The following is a 17685-nucleotide window of genomic DNA, read 5'->3' as shown; positions in this document are numbered from 1 at the left end:
CTATTCATTCAATGTTGCTATGCTAAACAAATTATTGGCATGTAGCTAGCTAGCAGAGTGATGATGAGAGGGAAGAACTTCAATAAAGAATGATTTAATAAATATCCAATAGGCCACTAGCTGAGCTAACCAAGCTAGTTGGGGATGTTAATAGTGACATTTCCGGTGATGGCACATGAGTGGAAGAACTGTCCATGGTCCTGGCACTGGTTGGTGACAGCCAGTGCATTCCTCTTCTTTCCTGGCACGGGAGAGATTGCATTTGTAAAATAATACATTGTTGAACAGGTCGTAGAGGCAGCCATGTAGGTTTATACAACCCCCGACTGTTGCAAAACAAATAGTAGCATGGAAAAATAGTTTATGAATTTCCTGCCTGTGTTGTGGACAGTGGAGATATGACATTAACACGTTATGGTATTTTTCAGGAGTTGTTGTCCCACAACTCCCACATATCAGCCAATCAGCATCCAGGATCCAAACAACCTGTTTTACAGTTAAGCAATAAGGCCCAAAGGGGTGTGGTATATGGCCAATTTACCAGGGCTAAGGGATGTTCTTACGCACGGCGCAGTACTTTTTCTACCATTGCTGGTTACCAGCGTAATCAGAGCAGTAAAAAAAAAATGTTTCGTCATACCCGTGGTATACCACGGCTGTCAGCCAATCAGTATTCAGGGCTCGAACCACCCAGTTTCTAATCTCTGATAAATACCTACCCATGTGTGTCTGTGTGTCAGAGGAGTCCAGAGAGTGAGAGAGCCCTCCAGGTCATGACGTTCATCGGCTGTGGAGTGTCCCTGTGTGGCTTACTCTTCACCTTCATCCTCTTCTTTGCTGTGGGGTGAGTGGTGCCCTGCTCCAGCGAAGAATCTACTAGCTTGTGGAGGCTACAATACATCTGTCTGTTTGAATGATTCACTCTGTCCCGTACATCACTTCTCTTTACTATGCTGAGCAGACTAACTGCTGCTGTGTTTCCTATGACTGTATAATGACTGACTCACGGTCGGTTTGTCTGTATGTTGGTCTGACCTTGATCATCTCTCTGTGTCCTTCTCCACTGTCTGGCCTGATGTGGTGTGGGGGCAGAGTTCCTAAGTCTGACCGCACCACTGTCCACAAGAACCTGATCGTGGCTCTGGGGATAGCTGAGCTGCTGCTGATGTGCAGTGACTGGGCCTCTGCTAACGAGGTGGGACTCTTTACATGGCTGTGTCTGTCTTTAAACATCTCACTCTCTGTATATGGTCATGGTTACTATGGACTAGAAGAGGGCACAGGGTCAGTTGTGTCAGTGATCCAGGAGTCTGTAGGCTTTTAGCTGCTTCTGTCGTTGAATGTATGATAGGACTCCATTCTCCATTATAGTACTATATGTGCATTACTTTCTATTGTTTTTGAGCCCGTGTCACCATGTAAGAGTAATTGGTGGACAGATATCTATGGCGGTGGGAACCATGTCAATGCCATGTCCCTCCTGTCCACTAGGGGGCATGTCTGCTGGTGACGGCCCTGCTGCACCTCTTCTTCATGGCCTCCTTCTCCTGGATGCTGGTGGAGGGGCTGCTGCTGTGGAGTAAGGTGGTGTCTGTCAACATCAGCGAAGACCGCCGGATGAAGATGTACTACGGCATTGGCTGGGGTAAAACACCATGCAGAATCACACCTCACTCCGCTAAGATGTTCATGATTAAATGATACTATACAATGTTCCCATACGTTCCACACAGGACTCATCCACTCACATAAGACCTTGGCCTATATGCTATAGTACATAGAAGTTTTGTTTGGTAAGAACACGGTGCTGTCTGGAACACCACTCATCTAGACCAAAGGTTGTGCTCCTACTGACCCCATTGGAAGAGTGTGTGCATTCAAAAAGCTTAACACACTCATGATGATGTTTTCTAAGATGCCCAGATATACCAGCCAGCTGTCTGAGGTGTTCACCTGTTCAGACTAAATAGAATGGCTGGGGAATGGACAGTTGGTGTCTTCTGTAGTCCCTGGCCCTGTACCACAGCAATGTAAACTCTCTTCACTAAAGACATGCATGTGTTGTATGAATATAAGAGACCTGTTGAATTAAAAGCAATAAATATTGTGTTATTTTTGCAGGTCTGCCTGTTGTGATTGTTGGTGTAACCTTGACGATATCCCTGGACAAGTACAAAGCAGACAGTCACTGCTGGCTCAATGTCGAGACTGATATGATTTGGGCTTTTGTGGGACCTGTTCTTTTAATCTTGGCCGTATGTAGCTTCACTTCACTTATTTACTGTGTGCGTGCCTGTGTGTGCGTTTCTGTGTGTGTGTGTGTGTGTGTGTGTGTGTGTGTGCTTGCATGTGATGTTTACTAATGTGTCATACATGTGTCATACGGCAACAATATGGCAAGTCCATCGGTTGTTCTGAGACTTTGGGTACTCCTAGGTCAATGCAGTGGTGCTGTGCCGTGTTGTCATGGTGACGGTGTCCAGCGCTCGTCGTCGCGTAAAGAAGCACACTCCCAGTTCAGCATCTAAACTCCACACCTTTGACCTGACCTGGTGAGTCCCCACGCTATAGCCCATTCTCTCTCTCTCTCTCTCTCTCTCTCTCTCTCTCTCTCTCTCTCTCTCTCTCTCTCTCTCTCTCTCTCTCTCTCTCTCTCTCTCTCTCTCTCTCTCTCTCTCTCTCTCTCTCTCTCTCTCTCTCTCTCTCGATATACATATATATATATATAAACAGTTGAAGTCGGAATTTCACATACACCTTGGCCAAATACATTTAAACTCAGTTTTTCACTATTCCTGATATTTAATCCTAGTAAGAATTCCATATCGTAGGTCAGTTAGGATCACCACTTTATTTTAAGAATGTGAAATGTCACAATAATAGTAGAGAGAATTATTTATTTCAGCTTTTATTTCTTTCATCACATTTCCATCCCAGTGGGTCAGAAGTTTACATACACTCAATTAGTATTTGGTAGCATTGCCTTTAAATTGTTTATCTTGGGTCAAACGTTTTGGGTAGCCTTCACAAGCTTCTCACAATAAGTTGGGTGAATTTTGGCCCATTCCTCGTGACAGAGCTGGTGTAACTGAGTCAGGTTTGTAGTCCTCCTTGCTTACACATGCTTTTTCAGTTCTGCCCACAAATGTTCTGTAGGTTTGAGGTCAGGGCTTTGTGATGGCCACTCCAATACATTGACTTTGTTGTCCTTAAGCCATTTGCCACAAGTTTGGAAGTATGCTTGGGGTCATTGTCCATTTGGAAGACCCATTTGCAACCAAGCTTTAACTTCCTGACTGATGTCTTGAGATGTTGCTTCAATATATCCACATAATTTTTCTCCCTCATGATGCCATCTATTTTGTATAGTGCACCAGTTCCTCCTGCAGCAAAGCACCCCCACAACATGATGCTGCCACCCCCGTGCTTCACGGTTGGGATGGTGTTCTTCGGCTTGCAAGCCCCCCCCCCTTTTTCCTCCAAACATAATGATGGTCATTATGGCCAAACATTTCTATTTTTGTTTCATCAGACCAGAGGACATTTCTCCAAAAGTACGATCTTTGTCCCCATGTGCAGTTGCAAACCGTAGTCTGACTTTTTTATGGCGGTTTTGGAGCAGTGGCTTATTCCTTGAGGAGCGGCCTTTCAAGTTAGGTCGATATAGGACAAGTTTTACTGTGGATATAGATACTTTTGTACCTGTTACCTCCAGCATCTTCACAAGGTCCTTTGCTGTTGTTTTGGGATTGATTTGCACTTTTCGCACCAAAGTATGTTCATCTCTAGGAGACAGAGCGCTTCTCCTTCCTGAGCGGTATGACGGCTGCTTGGTCCTATGGTGTTTATACTTGCGTTCTATTGTTTGTACAGATGAACATGGCACCTTCAGGCATTTGAAAATTGCTCCCAAGGATGAACCAGACTTGTGGAGGTCTACAGTTCTTTTCTGAGGTCTTGGCTGATTTATTTAGTTTTTCCATGATCTCAAGCAAAGACGCACTGAGTTTGAAGGTAGGCCTTGAAATACATATACAGGTACACCTCCAATTGACTCAAATTATGTCAATTAGCCTATCAGAAGCTTCTAAAGCCATGACATCATCTTCTGGAATTTTCCAAGCTGTTTAAAGGCACAGTCAACTTAGTGTATGTAAACTTCTGACCCACTGGAATTGTGATACAGTGAATGACAAGTGAAATAATCTGTCTGTAAACAATTGTTGGAAAAGTTATTTGTGTCATGCACAAAGTAGATGTCCTAACCGACTTGCAAAAGTTTAGTTTGTTAAAAAGAACTTTGTGGAGTGGATAAAAAGTGAGTTTTAATGACTCCAACCTAAGTGTATGTAAACTTCCAACTTCAACTATATATATGTATATACTGTACACTACACTACATGGCCAAAAGTATGTGGATACCTAATCATGGGCATTAATATGGAGTTGGCTTTGCTGCTGTAACAGCCTCCACTTTTCTGGGAAGGCTTTCCATTAGACATTGCTGTGGACACTTGCTTCCATTCAGCCACAAGAGCATTAATGAGGTCAGGCACTGATGTTGGGCAATTAGGCCTGGCTCGCAGTTGGCGTTCCAATTCATCCCAAAGGTGTTCGATGGGGTTGAGGTCAGGGCTCTGTGCATGCCAGTCAAGTTCATCCACACCGATCTCGACAAACCATTTCTGTATGGACCTCGCTTTGTGCACGGGGGCATTGTCATGCTGAAACAGGAAAGGGCCTTCCCCAAACTGTTACCACAAAGTTGGAAGCACAGAATTGTCTAGAATGTCACTGTATGCTGTAGAGTTAAGATTTCCTTTCACTAGGACTAAAGGTCCTAGCTGGAAACATAAAAACAGCCCCAGACCATTATTCCTCCTCCAACAAACTTTACAGTTGGCACTATGCATTGGGGCAGGTAGCGTTCTCCTGGCATCCACCAAACACAGTTTTGTCTGTCGGACTGCCAGATGGTGAAGAGTGATTCATCACTCCAGAGAACACTGCTTCAGAGTCCAATGGCGGCAAGCTTTACACCACTCCAGCTGACGCTTGGCATTACGCATGGTGATCTTAGGCTGCTCAGCCATGGAAACCATTTCATGAAGCTCCCGATGAACAGTTCTTGTGCTGACGTTGCTTCCAGAGGCAGTTTGGAACTCAGTAGTGAGTGTTGCAACCGAGAAGAGCCGATTTTTACACCCTACACACTTTAGCACTCGGCGGTCCTGTTCTGTGAGCTTGTGTGGCCTACCACTTTGCGGCTGAGCCGTTGTTGCTCCTAGACATTTCCACTTCACAATAACAGCACTTACAGTTGTCTAGCAGGGCAGATATTTGACTAACTGACTTGTTGGAAAGGTAGCATTCTACTGCCAATGTTTGTCTATGGAGATTGCATGGCTGTGTGCTATATTCTATGCACCTTTCAGCAATGGGTGTGGCGGAAATAGCCTAATCCCCTAATTTGAAGGAGTGTCCACATACTTGTAGTGTATCTCTTCCCCTCTCTCTCTCTGTTCTCTCTCTCTCTCATCCACTCTCTCATTGACACTCATCCACTCTCCCATACTCTATCTTATCATCTCTTTCATCTACTCACTTGTCCTCTCTTTCCCTGACTCTCCTGCTCTCTCACTCACAAACACACGTGTCATGAAAACGTAGGACACATAAATTGTATTTCGAGCCTGACTCGACCCCAACATCCAACCCTTGGTGGCTTTTCACGGTATGCTTTATATGTGTGAGATACAATGAGACAACTCCAGTGAGGGGTGAGTCAGAATAAGTTGCCTTTGAAGCGCAATGGAGTAGGAGGTTTTCAAATCCACAAGTGACAGATCCACACAGACAAACTGAGCAGAGAGACGGTGACTGTGTGAGAATGAGGTAGTTTGAGTTTGAAGTAGTGGGAGTTGTATGGGTCTTATCAGCCTACCACCTGGTCCGAGAGAGAGAGAGAGAGAGAGAGAGAGAGAGAGAGAGAGAGAGAGAGCTTTTCACTGAGCTCATTGTCTGCTTACTGTGGACTCTAAACAGGGACCCGGGCCTAGGGTTCAGTCCTGGCTACCTGCGGAGACAAGATAAATACATGTGTATTGTACACCCTGCTGATCTATGAACGCCAGGAGCGTATTTCATAATAGATTTATGAAATTCTATATTCTGTTTCATTCATCGCCTGTTCATTTGCTTGTAAAGTGAGTGAAGGAGTAAGCAAGTCATCTCTGCCCCCTCCGCAGTCGATCTGTTCCCTGTAAGAATGTGATGATGTCACAACATTAGAAGGAAGACTCAATTGAAAAAGAAAAGAAGAGGAACTGCTCAATTTGACCTTGTGGACAGAGTTCAGTGTGAACTCAATCTCCTGGCCCCTGTGCAGCAAGACGACGGCAACAGCAGTTTGAACAAACAACCTCACAAGGCAACATTAAAGTTATTTCACGTATAAGCATATAACAGATTAAAGGGATGATTGTGAAGAACGAAGAGCACGGCTGCAGTGCCCTGTGAACGTTTCTGGCTATGTGAGGATGAATACATGATGGTAATGTTTGTGCTCCAATGCCATCGAAGGTCCTCTGTGTATTATGCTTTTTGTTGCATTTCTTTTCATATTAAAGGACAGGTTCACTTTTTTTTTACCAAATCTGTATTTTGGATATAAATGGTATGTAATAGACGGGTTGGTTGTTTAATAACTATTAGTTTGTTGACAAAACATACAAATATTTGCACAATGAGCACTTCTCTCAAATACATTGTTACAGTTGTTGGTTAGCTAGCTAGTGAATTTGAGCCATATTAGATTAGACATGACATCAGTCAAAACACCTCAAAACAATACATGGTGACAAGAACAATCTACCTGAAATGAGCCACCTATGATTCTCCACATGGAAGATTCTTGTCATTGTTGCTGGCTATCTGGCCATGCAAAATCCCAACAACACACAGTCTTTTGCCCCATTGAAGTGCACGCATCATTTTCGTGACGTTTTCCAGACACCAGCAATAGACTTTCTCATGCTCGTTCTGCAGTTGCAGGGGCACAGAGAAAACATGATCAAAGGCTCCAAAAACAGCTAAATATATTTTTTTTAATAAAATACCCAAAACATTTATCTGGACACTTTAACATGCCCTTTACTTCCAAAATACATGTTTTACCTGTCCTTTAAGCAGGACAGAATGGCTCTTACACTCCTTGAGAGGAATTTATAGAAGGGAAAAAACATTTAAAGTCCTAACTTCCAAATCAGAGCATATACAGTGAGTGGACAAAACATTAGGAACACCCTCCTCAAATTGAGATGCTATCCCTTTTGCCCTCGGAACAGCCTCAATTCGTTGGGGCATGGACTCTACAAAGTGTTGAAAGAGTTCTACAGGGATGCTGGCCCATGTTGACTCCAATGCTTCCCACAGCTGTGCCAAGTTGGCAGGATGTCCTTTGGGTGGTGGACCATTCTTGATACACACGGGAAACTGTTGAGTGTGAAAAACCCAGCAGAATTGCAGTTCTTGACACACTCAAACCGGTGCGATTGGCACCTACTACCAGACCCCGTTCAAAGGCACTTAAATCTTTTGACTTGCCGTTTCACCCTCTGAATGGCACACAGACACAATCCACGCTGCCGCCCTACGCTGGGGCGGCAGCGTAGCCTAGTGGTTAGAGCATTAGACTAGTAACCGCAAGGTTGCAAGTTCAAACACCCGAGCTGACAAGGTACAAATCTGTCGTTCTGCCCCTGAACAGACAGTCAACCCACGGTTCCTAGGCCGTCATTGAAAATATGAATTTGTTCTTAACTGACTTGCCTAGTTAAATAAAGGTAAAATAAAAATAAAAAATTACTCAACTGTCGCGAGGCTTCAAAATCCTTCGTTAACCAGTCTCCTCCCCTTCATCTACACTGATTGAAGTGGACTGAACAAGTGACATCAATAAGGGATCATAGTATTCACCTGGTCAGTCTATGTCATGGAAAGAGCAGTTGTTCCTAATGTTTTATACACTCAGTGTACATAATATTAATTTGACATTTTGAAAAACGTATACTGAATTTAATTTGAATCCAGTCAAATCAAGTATAGCTGTGGTTTTCCAAACCATTTAATTGTGTGCAGTTATGCAGGATTTTCATTTAATATAAGCGTGCAGGTTTGCGTACATCAGTGTGTGTGTGTTCATATGGGTTGGTGCGTGAGTGTGGGTGTTTTCACTATACTGACAGTATGACTTCTGTAGGGCTGTGACACGACCAGTCCTTATTCTACTGCCGGTGCTGGGCCTGACCTGGCTGTGTGGAGTCCTGGTGCACCTCTCCATGGTGGTGGCGTATGTCTTCATTGCCCTCAATGCCTTTCAGGTGAGCAAAGCACCCATAGAAAGATCATTGTATGTAATTGTTTCAAGAGAAACTGAGAGTGAGAGAGACACAGAGAGGAGGGAGGTGGGCTTGCTGTAGATAAGCAGAGTTGGGCTGCAGCAGGTCCAGTGGAGTGGTGGGGTGTGGCGTGCGTGAGTGAGTGAGTGCGCGTATGCGTTTGTGTGGGGGAGAGGGTGGCTCAGAGTGGGCCTTTGAAGGACAGGTCATGGCAGGGCTCCGGGGTTCTCCAGGCTGACCCATCACCAGATTTACCTCCACCTCCCTTCCCATCATACCCCTGATAAGCCCTGTAAATCAGCTGGAGGTACTCTGGACTTCCCCTCTGTTCCTCTCTCTCTCTCTCTCTCTCTGCCTCTCTCTCTTTCACTATCTCTCTCTCTCTGTATATCTCTCTCTCTGTGTTCCTGGCTTTCTCTCTTTCTCTTTCTCTCAGGAACTTCAAGCATGGTTGTTAATTAATGTGAATGCGCTGGCCGCTGGCCCCGGAGTACCCCTCAAAGAGATGCTAGTTAATTTAGATTTACTGAGGTTTCATCCAGAAGAGAGGGCAGAGGAGATAAACCTCAGTCTTTCTCAGAGCGGAAAATATACTCATAGAAACAACCCACTGTTCTCACCAAGCAGGAAGAAGTTGGTCATCATCGTACAATCAGGAACTTCTATCTACACAGCCTCATCAACAAGTTGTCTAACTCACTAAAGCCAGGATAAAGCACATATTGTAGGTAGTCTACAGCCATGGGTAATATATTATTGTCTGTCCTTCCCTTTCTGCAGGGCCTGTACATATTCTTGGTGTATGCGGTTTACAATAGTGAGGTAGGTTTTCAAAGAACTCTTTCAGCGAGGCTTCTTTCTCTCAGAATGTAGTTGTCCATCTGTGGCATGCCAACCACTTGACGCTGCCAAATACGTCAGTGGGTGTACAAGCTATTGATGGTATTGTCTGCTTTTCTTAAAGGTGAGGAATGCCATTAAGAGGATCAAAGAGAAGAGGAAAGCCTTGTCTTTCACGGTGAGCCAAAAAGCATACAGCGACATCCTTACTAACATTTTCATGTTCCAACTGGAGAAAAACACGATGCTAATTCAGTATGCACATGCTTTGAATCCACAATCAGACAGCTTCATCTAAACAGTTCCACGCATTTTTATTGGTTGTAGAACTGTTCCCAGCCAATCAGCTTCCTGCCATCCCAGAGGGGTCCGGCCCAGTCGTGGACACACAGTCTGCCCCGTCCCTCCAGCCCAGAGACCAGTGGGACCTCAGGCCCCGGCAGCACCACCTCTACCTCACTGGTCATCAAGAACGGTAGGAGAGGCAGAATAGGGTGGGTGGGCCTGGGGCTGGAGTGAGGCATGGGCTGTGGTGGGTTGGGTCAGGTTAGATGGGTTTGGGTAGTGGTGGGTTGGATTGGGTTAGGATTGGGTAGTGGTGAGTTGGGTTGGGATTGGGTAGTGGTGGGTTGGGTTAGGATTGGGTAGTGGTGGGTTGGGTTGGGTTAGGATTGGGTAGTGGCAGGTTGGGGTGGGTTAGGATTGGGTAGTATTGGGCTGGGTTGGGTTAGAATTGGGTAGTAGTGGGTTGGGTTAGGATTGGGTAGTGGTGGGTCATGGTGGGTTAGGATTTGGTAGTGGTGGGTTGGGTTAGGATTGGGTAGTGGTGGGTTGGGTTAGGATTGGGTAGTGGTGGGTTGTGGTTGGTTAGGATTTGGTAGTGGTGGGTTGTGGTGGGTTAGGATTGGGTAGTGGTGGGTTGTGGTGGGTTAGGATTGGGTAGTGGTGGGTTGTGGTGGGTTAGGATTGGGTAGTGGTGGGTTGTGGTGCAAGGCGGTTAGTTGAGTCATGCAGTCTGGATATTACACTCAGGTGTTCTACACCACCTGACATGAATTCCATTAATACCAGGAGAATAACTGGTGGGATTTTGCCCTTTTGTCTTTCAGAGAGTTATGGAAAAGAAAGTAGTTTTGTGAGCTTCTCCTTGAAACCAGCATTAGGAAACCAGGTATGTTTGGTATTATGATTCTAAAGAGCCCATATCCACCTATTAGGCCTAAGATCACTCCTAAATGGTTCATTGTGTATTTGAGAATGCTGCTCCATCTCCAACACATCAACATGTATGTTTTACTTTCACAGGTGGTTCAACTGACTGCTTTCAAGCCTTCAGGTAATTTCACAATTTCCTTGACAGTGAATCTGACTTAAAAATTCTTAAAAATCTAACATGCTGACCACTCCGCTCGTGCTTTGCAAAATAAATGTACACATACAGTACATGTTATTCAGTCATTTCACCCACACTGCTCGCGTGCGTCAACGAGCGTCTGCGTAGCCAGGCGTTAAAAAATAACTTGTTTCTATTTGTGACGCATGATCCGCTGCAAGTCCCGCCTCTCCCATCTCATCATTGGTTTTTAGGAGCATATACCCACGTGGGTGATTGAAAGATGAACTGAGGTCTACACTCCAGTCCAGTTGGTAGTGGTAATGCACCTTAAAGTTGGTTGCCAACCACTATATAAAGTCCAAAGAAGAAGAAGCCTGAAGGAGGAGAGATTACTAGAAACAAAATCAGTTTACACTTTTATCTGTGGATTACTTAGAGTAGTGAACCTTGTGCATTTCAGGTAAAATAACAACCCAATGTTTATATCCCAGGACAAATTAACGAGCAACAGCAAGCTAGCTAGCTAAATTGCCATAAATGTTTAGTGCATTTCAACCTGTCCCCAAATTAATATAGTTGGTTCAGAGTTAGTTTTGATATTTCAACTTGCGTGTCCTGATCGTGTCTGGTGTAGGGGTCTGGTCAGCATGTAAACTGGGGGTTCTAAGCTGACATATGGAATTGTTTTAAGATGGTCATACTATGGATCATTTAGTTATTTGATTTAGAATTTTAGGACCCCTTTAGGTATTAAAAAAATATATAGAAAAAATTATTTGAGAAAATATTGAATTTGGTCTTTAATACTATAGCCCAGAGAAACGCATAGAATAACACATTACATAAATAGAACAAATATGTATCATAACAAACAAACTTAAGAAAGAAGAAATATTTGTAGTTTGTTTTTTACTCATATTTAACCCTTTATTTGGGGTAGTCACAAAACAATTGTCATACTTCCATTCATTCTTTTAAACCAGTACCGGTAACCAGGTGAGAAACACCGCTCTGGCTCTGCCATTGAGACGCAACCAATGCAACAAACAAAAAAAGCAGATTGGGATGTTACTCACCGGTGCGTCAATTGACTCTTGGGTTATTCAGCTTGGTTTATTAAAGATAATGTGGCTGACACACATAGAGTAAGGAACCAGGCTACATTGCTGACAATTCTGTCGTAATTGAATTCCCTTCAGTTAGTATCTTTTCTTCAGATTGAAAGTCTTTTTTGACTGGACTATTACTTTCCCTACATGTAATAACATCAGGTGTGAGTTATGTAAACATATGGGCAGCTCTCTTTGGCTCGTTGAAGTGGGCCAGGTCACTTCACCATGTGTCTAATCATCAGAAAGGTTGAATGCTTTTTTTCTCTGTTCCTTTTGTTTGTCAGAACATTGGGAAACCTCATTTTCCTCATTAGTTAGACAATCAGACTACAGCCGATCATCCACTCAAACACCTGCTCCCACAGAGGGACTGTTTCACACGCACACAGACAGACAGACAGACACATTCAATCCACCCAAGAGGTTCTGTGTTGGGACAATACTGAAGGTTTTGTGAGGTCATTTATAGATGTTCTGTGTAGTTTCCTTTTTGCAAAGAAAGGAACATGTACTATATTAGACATAAATAATACGATGATAGAATAATACATGTTTTGTTACTCTTCTGTTACTACAGGCTGCTGATGGAATTGGACACCAAGGCACATGTATCATATAAACTGGTGGAAAGAAAGAAGAATTGCACAGTGAATATCACAAACAGATACACACAATAGATGCATCTACTCTCATACACATATAGTAGTAGATAGTGTAAATAGACACACATTCACACACACGCACACACGCACGCACACACACACACACACACACACACACACACACACACACACACACACACACACACACACACACACACACACACACACACTACATACAGAATTAAAGACTCAAATATGTACTCGCAAGCACGCACACACATACAGAGTGTGTGATGCAGGAAGCGTATTTTAGGAGGACAGCTCCTCCTCCACAGTGCCCCAGGGTCAGGAATCATCTGCTGTTTATGAAATGGTTGTTTTACAGAGGCAACACAACGTTTGTCGTGTGCATGTAGATTTCAGTTTAATTTTCTGTTGGAGAGTGGCTGATCACACCTTCAGGCTTTTTTACAATAATATTTGTGTGTGTGTGTGTGTGTGTGTGTGTGTGTGTGTGTGTGTGTGTGTGTGTGTGTGTGTGTGTGTGTGTGTGTGTGTGTGTGTGTGTGTGTGTGTGTGTGTGTGTGTGTGTGTGTGTGTGTGTGTGTGTGTACTTTTTGTTTTTACAGACATAACTAGACAGTAGTTATCACTGTAAACTGGATATAAACCTTTGAATCTAGGATTAAAGGGTTTTACTACTGTAAGAAATCATATGACCAGACAACAAGATTGTGTTGTCAGTGTGAGAACGTGGATAGTAGGATGACAGATCATCTCATAGATCAACAGTATTAGATAGTAGAGATCGGCTGCTGACTTACTGTGGACTGACTGGGCAGCTCATAAAGAGACTTTATGAAGCCTATCACCTGTTGTCCACCTACTGTATCACCAGACAACCACTATGTGTATTTGAGACTGTGCTAGTTGCAGCTTGGCTGTCTCCCCAAGTCTTTCCTCCCTGCCCTGGCCTCCCCTACCTTACAACAAGCAGCAGAAATCCTGGCCTCTCCCTATCTCCACTACAGGAAGGTGCGCTCTGAACTGAGACACATTATTCACTACAGCTCAAATGGTTGCATGAAACGATTTAGATCCCACAGGGAATATACTGTACTTTCTCGTTTGATGTAATTTTATACTGTTATGATATGGGGGGGGGTTAGTGTTAGGACAGATAAGCACACTACCAATCACTTCCACACCTCATGCCCAGGGGGCAGGAACTCCCTGGCTCAAGTGCTCAGCCAGGAAGTCTTGTGGATCCTTGTTAAGTGTTGATTGGAAACAAGAGTGAGCCAGCTTGCAGAGCAGTGAGGCTGCAGGGTTTTCTTGGTAGCCATGTGCACCCTTGACTTTGTTTAGAATTATCGTGTTTTTTCCTTTTTGTATATATTTATTTTCATCACCTCTTTGAACAATCAAAGAGGTCATGAAGGAGCTGCCCCTGGATCTAAGGTTGCTGTCTCCTGGGTACATGTACATACAACACTGTCCTCATGCACTGATTTCTCACATATATACACATCTTAAATGAGGTTAGAGACCAGTTGACTAGAGCTAAGACCCCTATACTTAGCGAGTGCAACAGTATTAGCATGCTAGTTCATCTGTTTCGTGACAATACATTTTAAGATTTGTATGAAAACGATAGGTTTTCCCAAGCCCTTATACTTTGTTTCTCAAAAGCATTGTTTAATTACTGTTAATGGCCTCCAATCTTTGTGCCCTTTGTAGTCATTGGCTGAAATGTACATTTACACATGTATTTGTGAAGTAGCCCTGGCTTATCAGCCAAAAATCACAGACTTTCACGTTACTAGGAATTACATTATCATGACTCATAAATTGCTGCCACTATCCTGGATAGCCTCCCGAGTATTTTAAAAGAATGTATTAGGTATATATGACCCCAATGTCATTGATAAATTGCAGGGTGGTTCAATAGAAATGGACAACACATAAGTAGAGCTTTACTTAATTGCATTTATTGGTTTGATGCTATTACAATAAAATATATTTCAAGAAAAAAAAAACATTTTGATTGTTTGTGTTTGAAAAGCATTCAAATTGCTGAGAGAGGAAACAAAGTGGACCAGCACAGACAGTTTGAGAATGAGGACTATAAACAGATCTCATCACCAAAAACGACTAAGACTGGGACCGCACGGAATAAGGTAAAACACAATAGAAGCAAAAGCAACATCAAGAGAACCAATTACAAACAGAGACATCTGTTTGTTGAAACATCTGAGCTTGGTACAGCTCACTGTGTTAATCTTGTCATGTTTCCCAATTGAAATGTACTACAGTGGAGAGGTACAGATGACTCTCACATCAGTTACTAAACCATGGTCCATATATTCACAGACAGACAGGCCAGGGTTATCTTAAGGCAAGTGTTATGATTGTCTAGAAGAAGTTAATAGAGCCAACCCTGCCATGTCTGTGTGACCAATTCAAACATGTTGCTTCAATATGTGCTGAAATGACAAATACGTGCGTATAAAATGTTGTTTTTGTTGATGTTGTTCCTCATACCTTTGCAATTCTGATACTTGTTGTTTTCCACTTCATATGCCATTTCTCAAGTACGATTGGTCTGTATTCTCTTTACACTTCAATACAATTGGATTTCCCTATATCTCCTTCACGTTTACCTTGGAAAGCAAACATTGCATACATTGCCAATTACATGTTTTCGTTCATTATGTGACTACAAAAGGACTGGAGAACATCCACAGTGCACGACCCCATATCCTTGACCTGGCTCTGTTGCCAGGGTGGATAGGTCTTTGGTAAGAGGATTTACACCGTCAACCTTCATGTTTAACATGTCTACTTAATAAGAGATTGCTTTCTTTGTTGTTCATTTTTCTGTCCTCACATGTGGGCTTCTCTTTCTGGGGCCCTCCTCCAGTCATCTGTTAATAAGAAATGGCTGCAGACAAAGATGGCTTCCTTTCATTCTGTCCCACACATCAGTGCCACATTTTCCATCTCCACTATTTCTCTCTCTCTTTCTATCACTTTAAGCAAATATCTCCATGGAGTAACAGACTGTCATTAACCCACCCGGGGGGTTCTAGGCTATATGGAATTGGTTTAAGAAGGCCATACCAAGGATCATTTCGCTATTTGATTTTTGAAGTTTAAGACCCCTTGAAGTATCCAGAAAAAAATATGTACAAATTATTTGATGGAAAATTATTTTTGGCCTTTACTGCTATTTTTGGCCTTAAAAGCATTGAATAACAGATTTACTACATGGAACAACAGATAGTGTACTTCCATACATTGTTTCAACTGGTACCGGGGGACCTTCAGACATGTCATGTGAGGCCTGTGGGTGTCCTAGAGCAGACCAACATGTTTGTGTTTGTGATAGTCTCATCTTTCCATGGAGGTGATTTTGTGAAAAGACTGATTTTCGGGATGTCTCATGGTCTGTCAAACAGCACTCTAGCTCTGTCACCTTTCACCGCAGATGCGGAACTGCGACATCGGGGGATGTGGTGGATGGAGACGCATCCAATGAAACAACAAAAATATATCTCTAGCTTAAACTGACAGGTATTTATGTCCATTTTTGAATTATGCTAATTAGATTTCCACGGGGGCAAAGACATCGACTCTAAGGTTAAACTGAATATGAATGTGCTTATGTGATTCTTGTAAACACGTGTAGTTAATATATTAGAATATCAATATCTAATAGAAAAAAAAATATATTGAACATAACTTATTTTTCACACAACAATTTCTTTGTGGTAAAGTTGGTGACAATTTACAAAGGAACAAGTGCTCAAATAAATGTAGTGTTTACACTATATTTGAAAGGCTAGGACAAGTCTGAATGACGTGTGTTATAGTTCCTCTTTCATCTGAAGAATCTGAAATATCTCCACTAGCTCTGATATAACACCTCACTCTGCTGAATTCAAGAAAAGGGCAAAGTTACATTTACGTACAGTATCATAACAAAGCTTCTTTTGTAAATGTTATCTATGTACATTTAAAGAACTGCCAAAAACACAAGTCCATATTCTGTTTACACACACCTAGGACAGAGGGGCTGCTCACGCAAACACGCATGCACACACACACGCACACACAGAAACACACACATCATTCTCTCTGGGTTGTAATCGTAAACCCTGTCTGGCTTCCACAGCGTCAGTCCCACAGACAGTCTGTTGGTATATAGTGATGGTAGCGTGGTGCTCATACACAGGCCCTCTTGGCATGCAGCATCTCGATGAGCAGGTTGTTGCAGGGCACCTCCCCACTCAGGTGTTTGTAGCACAGGTAGTCCTCTGCCTGGGTGCTGAGGGCTCGCAGCTCTGGCAGACGCATCACCACCTGGCTGAACTTGTCCAGGTACAGGGGGTAGGTGCACAGAGTGTATTCCAGCAGAGCCCCATTCACCTGCTCCTGAACACTCTCCACAAACGCTTGATTCTCCAACAGCTTTACATCTGGACAGGGACACAGGAAAGAGCTTTAGGGGGGATTAAATTACTCTCTAGATCAGGTATTCTCAAACTGGGGTACATGCAATACCATCGGGAGTACGGCAAAAATATGTGATTCACATGTAAAATATCTAGATTTTTTCTTCACGTTTTCAAACAGTACATTTCGATTTTCCGATGAGGCTATACATTTGGGTGAGGTTATTTTCTCGCCTGAGTAGCCTCGTTTCACAGCCAAAACTAAAATGAAACCATCTAGTGTTCAGTGAAATGTCAAATACAAGTAGCCTAGTCAAATAATTAACATCCAATCACATTAATCGTTACTCACTCGCGGGAAACCTTCACTCTTGTGCAGACATTTAGAAACTAAACATGACCATTTGAAAAAAAAGCCATGTGAGTTTTTTGAGCTAGAATAAAGACAACTTTCGAGTAGTAAGAAATGTGTAAAAGCAACAGATACCATTAATAAGAAGGGGCTAGAAGCGTCTTATATGGTGAGCTACCGAGTGGCTAGGACAGGCAAGCCCCATACTATTGTGGAGGACTTAATTCTTCCTGCTGCCGTGGATATGGCTGGGGAAATGCTGAGGGAAAAGGCCCAAAAAACTATACAGACAAGGTCTTCATCAAACAACACTGTTTCACGACGCATCAGTGACATGGCAGGAGATGTTTTGAAATAATGACTGCTTCGCATACAAGCCAGTGAATTGTATGTTACAGGTGGATGAGTCAACAGATGTGGCGGGACTGGCACAGCTCCTGGTATATGTCCATTACGTTTATGGGGGGTCAATTAAGGAAGACATCCTCTTCTGCAAACCACTGGAAACCAGGACAACAGGAGAGGATATTTTTAAAGTACTGGACAGCTTTGTGACATCAAATGGACTTTGGTGGTCAAGATGTGTT

General features: G+C 43.1%; 2 protein-coding genes across 3 annotated transcripts in view; one reads left to right on the top strand and one right to left on the bottom strand.

Annotated features, from left to right (window-relative positions):
• Positions 1–194: 194 nt before the first annotated feature.
• LOC109894883 (adhesion G-protein coupled receptor D2-like) lies at positions 195–9758 on the top strand. The gene is made up of 9 exons (XM_031829433.1): positions 195–209; positions 741–844; positions 1093–1195; positions 1492–1645; positions 2122–2255; positions 2437–2552; positions 8261–8381; positions 9364–9417; positions 9567–9758. Exons 1-9 carry the CDS (start codon positions 195–197, stop codon positions 9756–9758), a joined length of 993 nt encoding a protein of 330 aa, XP_031685293.1.
• Positions 9759–12776: 3018 nt separating this feature from the next.
• The window catches only part of LOC109895755 (nuclear receptor subfamily 5 group A member 2-like), a 29267-nt gene continuing 24358 nt past the window's right edge, over positions 12777–17685 (bottom strand). Inside the window, exon 7 of one of the 2 annotated variants that reach the window (XM_020489714.2) lies at positions 12777–16770. In XM_020489714.2, coding sequence (XP_020345303.1) covers positions 16517–16770 — 254 coding nt within the window. In that variant the 3' untranslated portion in view covers positions 12777–16516. The remainder of the gene's footprint in view (positions 16771–17685) is intronic. The other variant, XM_020489715.2, reaches the window with a different exon arrangement.

The sequence above is a fragment of the Oncorhynchus kisutch genome, linkage group LG8 (assembly GCF_002021735.2).
Source record: "Oncorhynchus kisutch isolate 150728-3 linkage group LG8, Okis_V2, whole genome shotgun sequence".
In the NCBI taxonomy this organism is placed as follows: Eukaryota; Metazoa; Chordata; class Actinopteri; order Salmoniformes; family Salmonidae; genus Oncorhynchus; species Oncorhynchus kisutch.
The sequence above is the reverse complement of the archived record's forward strand: the minus strand, read 5'-3'. Positions and strand labels throughout refer to the sequence as shown.

What these genes read in the sequence shown, in the direction of transcription:
- LOC109894883 (XM_031829433.1), top strand. An exon ending in ATCCTCTTCTTTGCTGTGGG is followed by an intron (nt 845 to 1,092) that starts GTGAGTGGTGCC and finishes GTGTGGGGGCAG; the next exon opens with AGTTCCTAAGTCTGACCGCA. An exon ending in CACACCTTTGACCTGACCTG is followed by an intron (nt 2,553 to 8,260) that starts GTGAGTCCCCAC and finishes TGACTTCTGTAG; the next exon opens with GGCTGTGACACGACCAGTCC.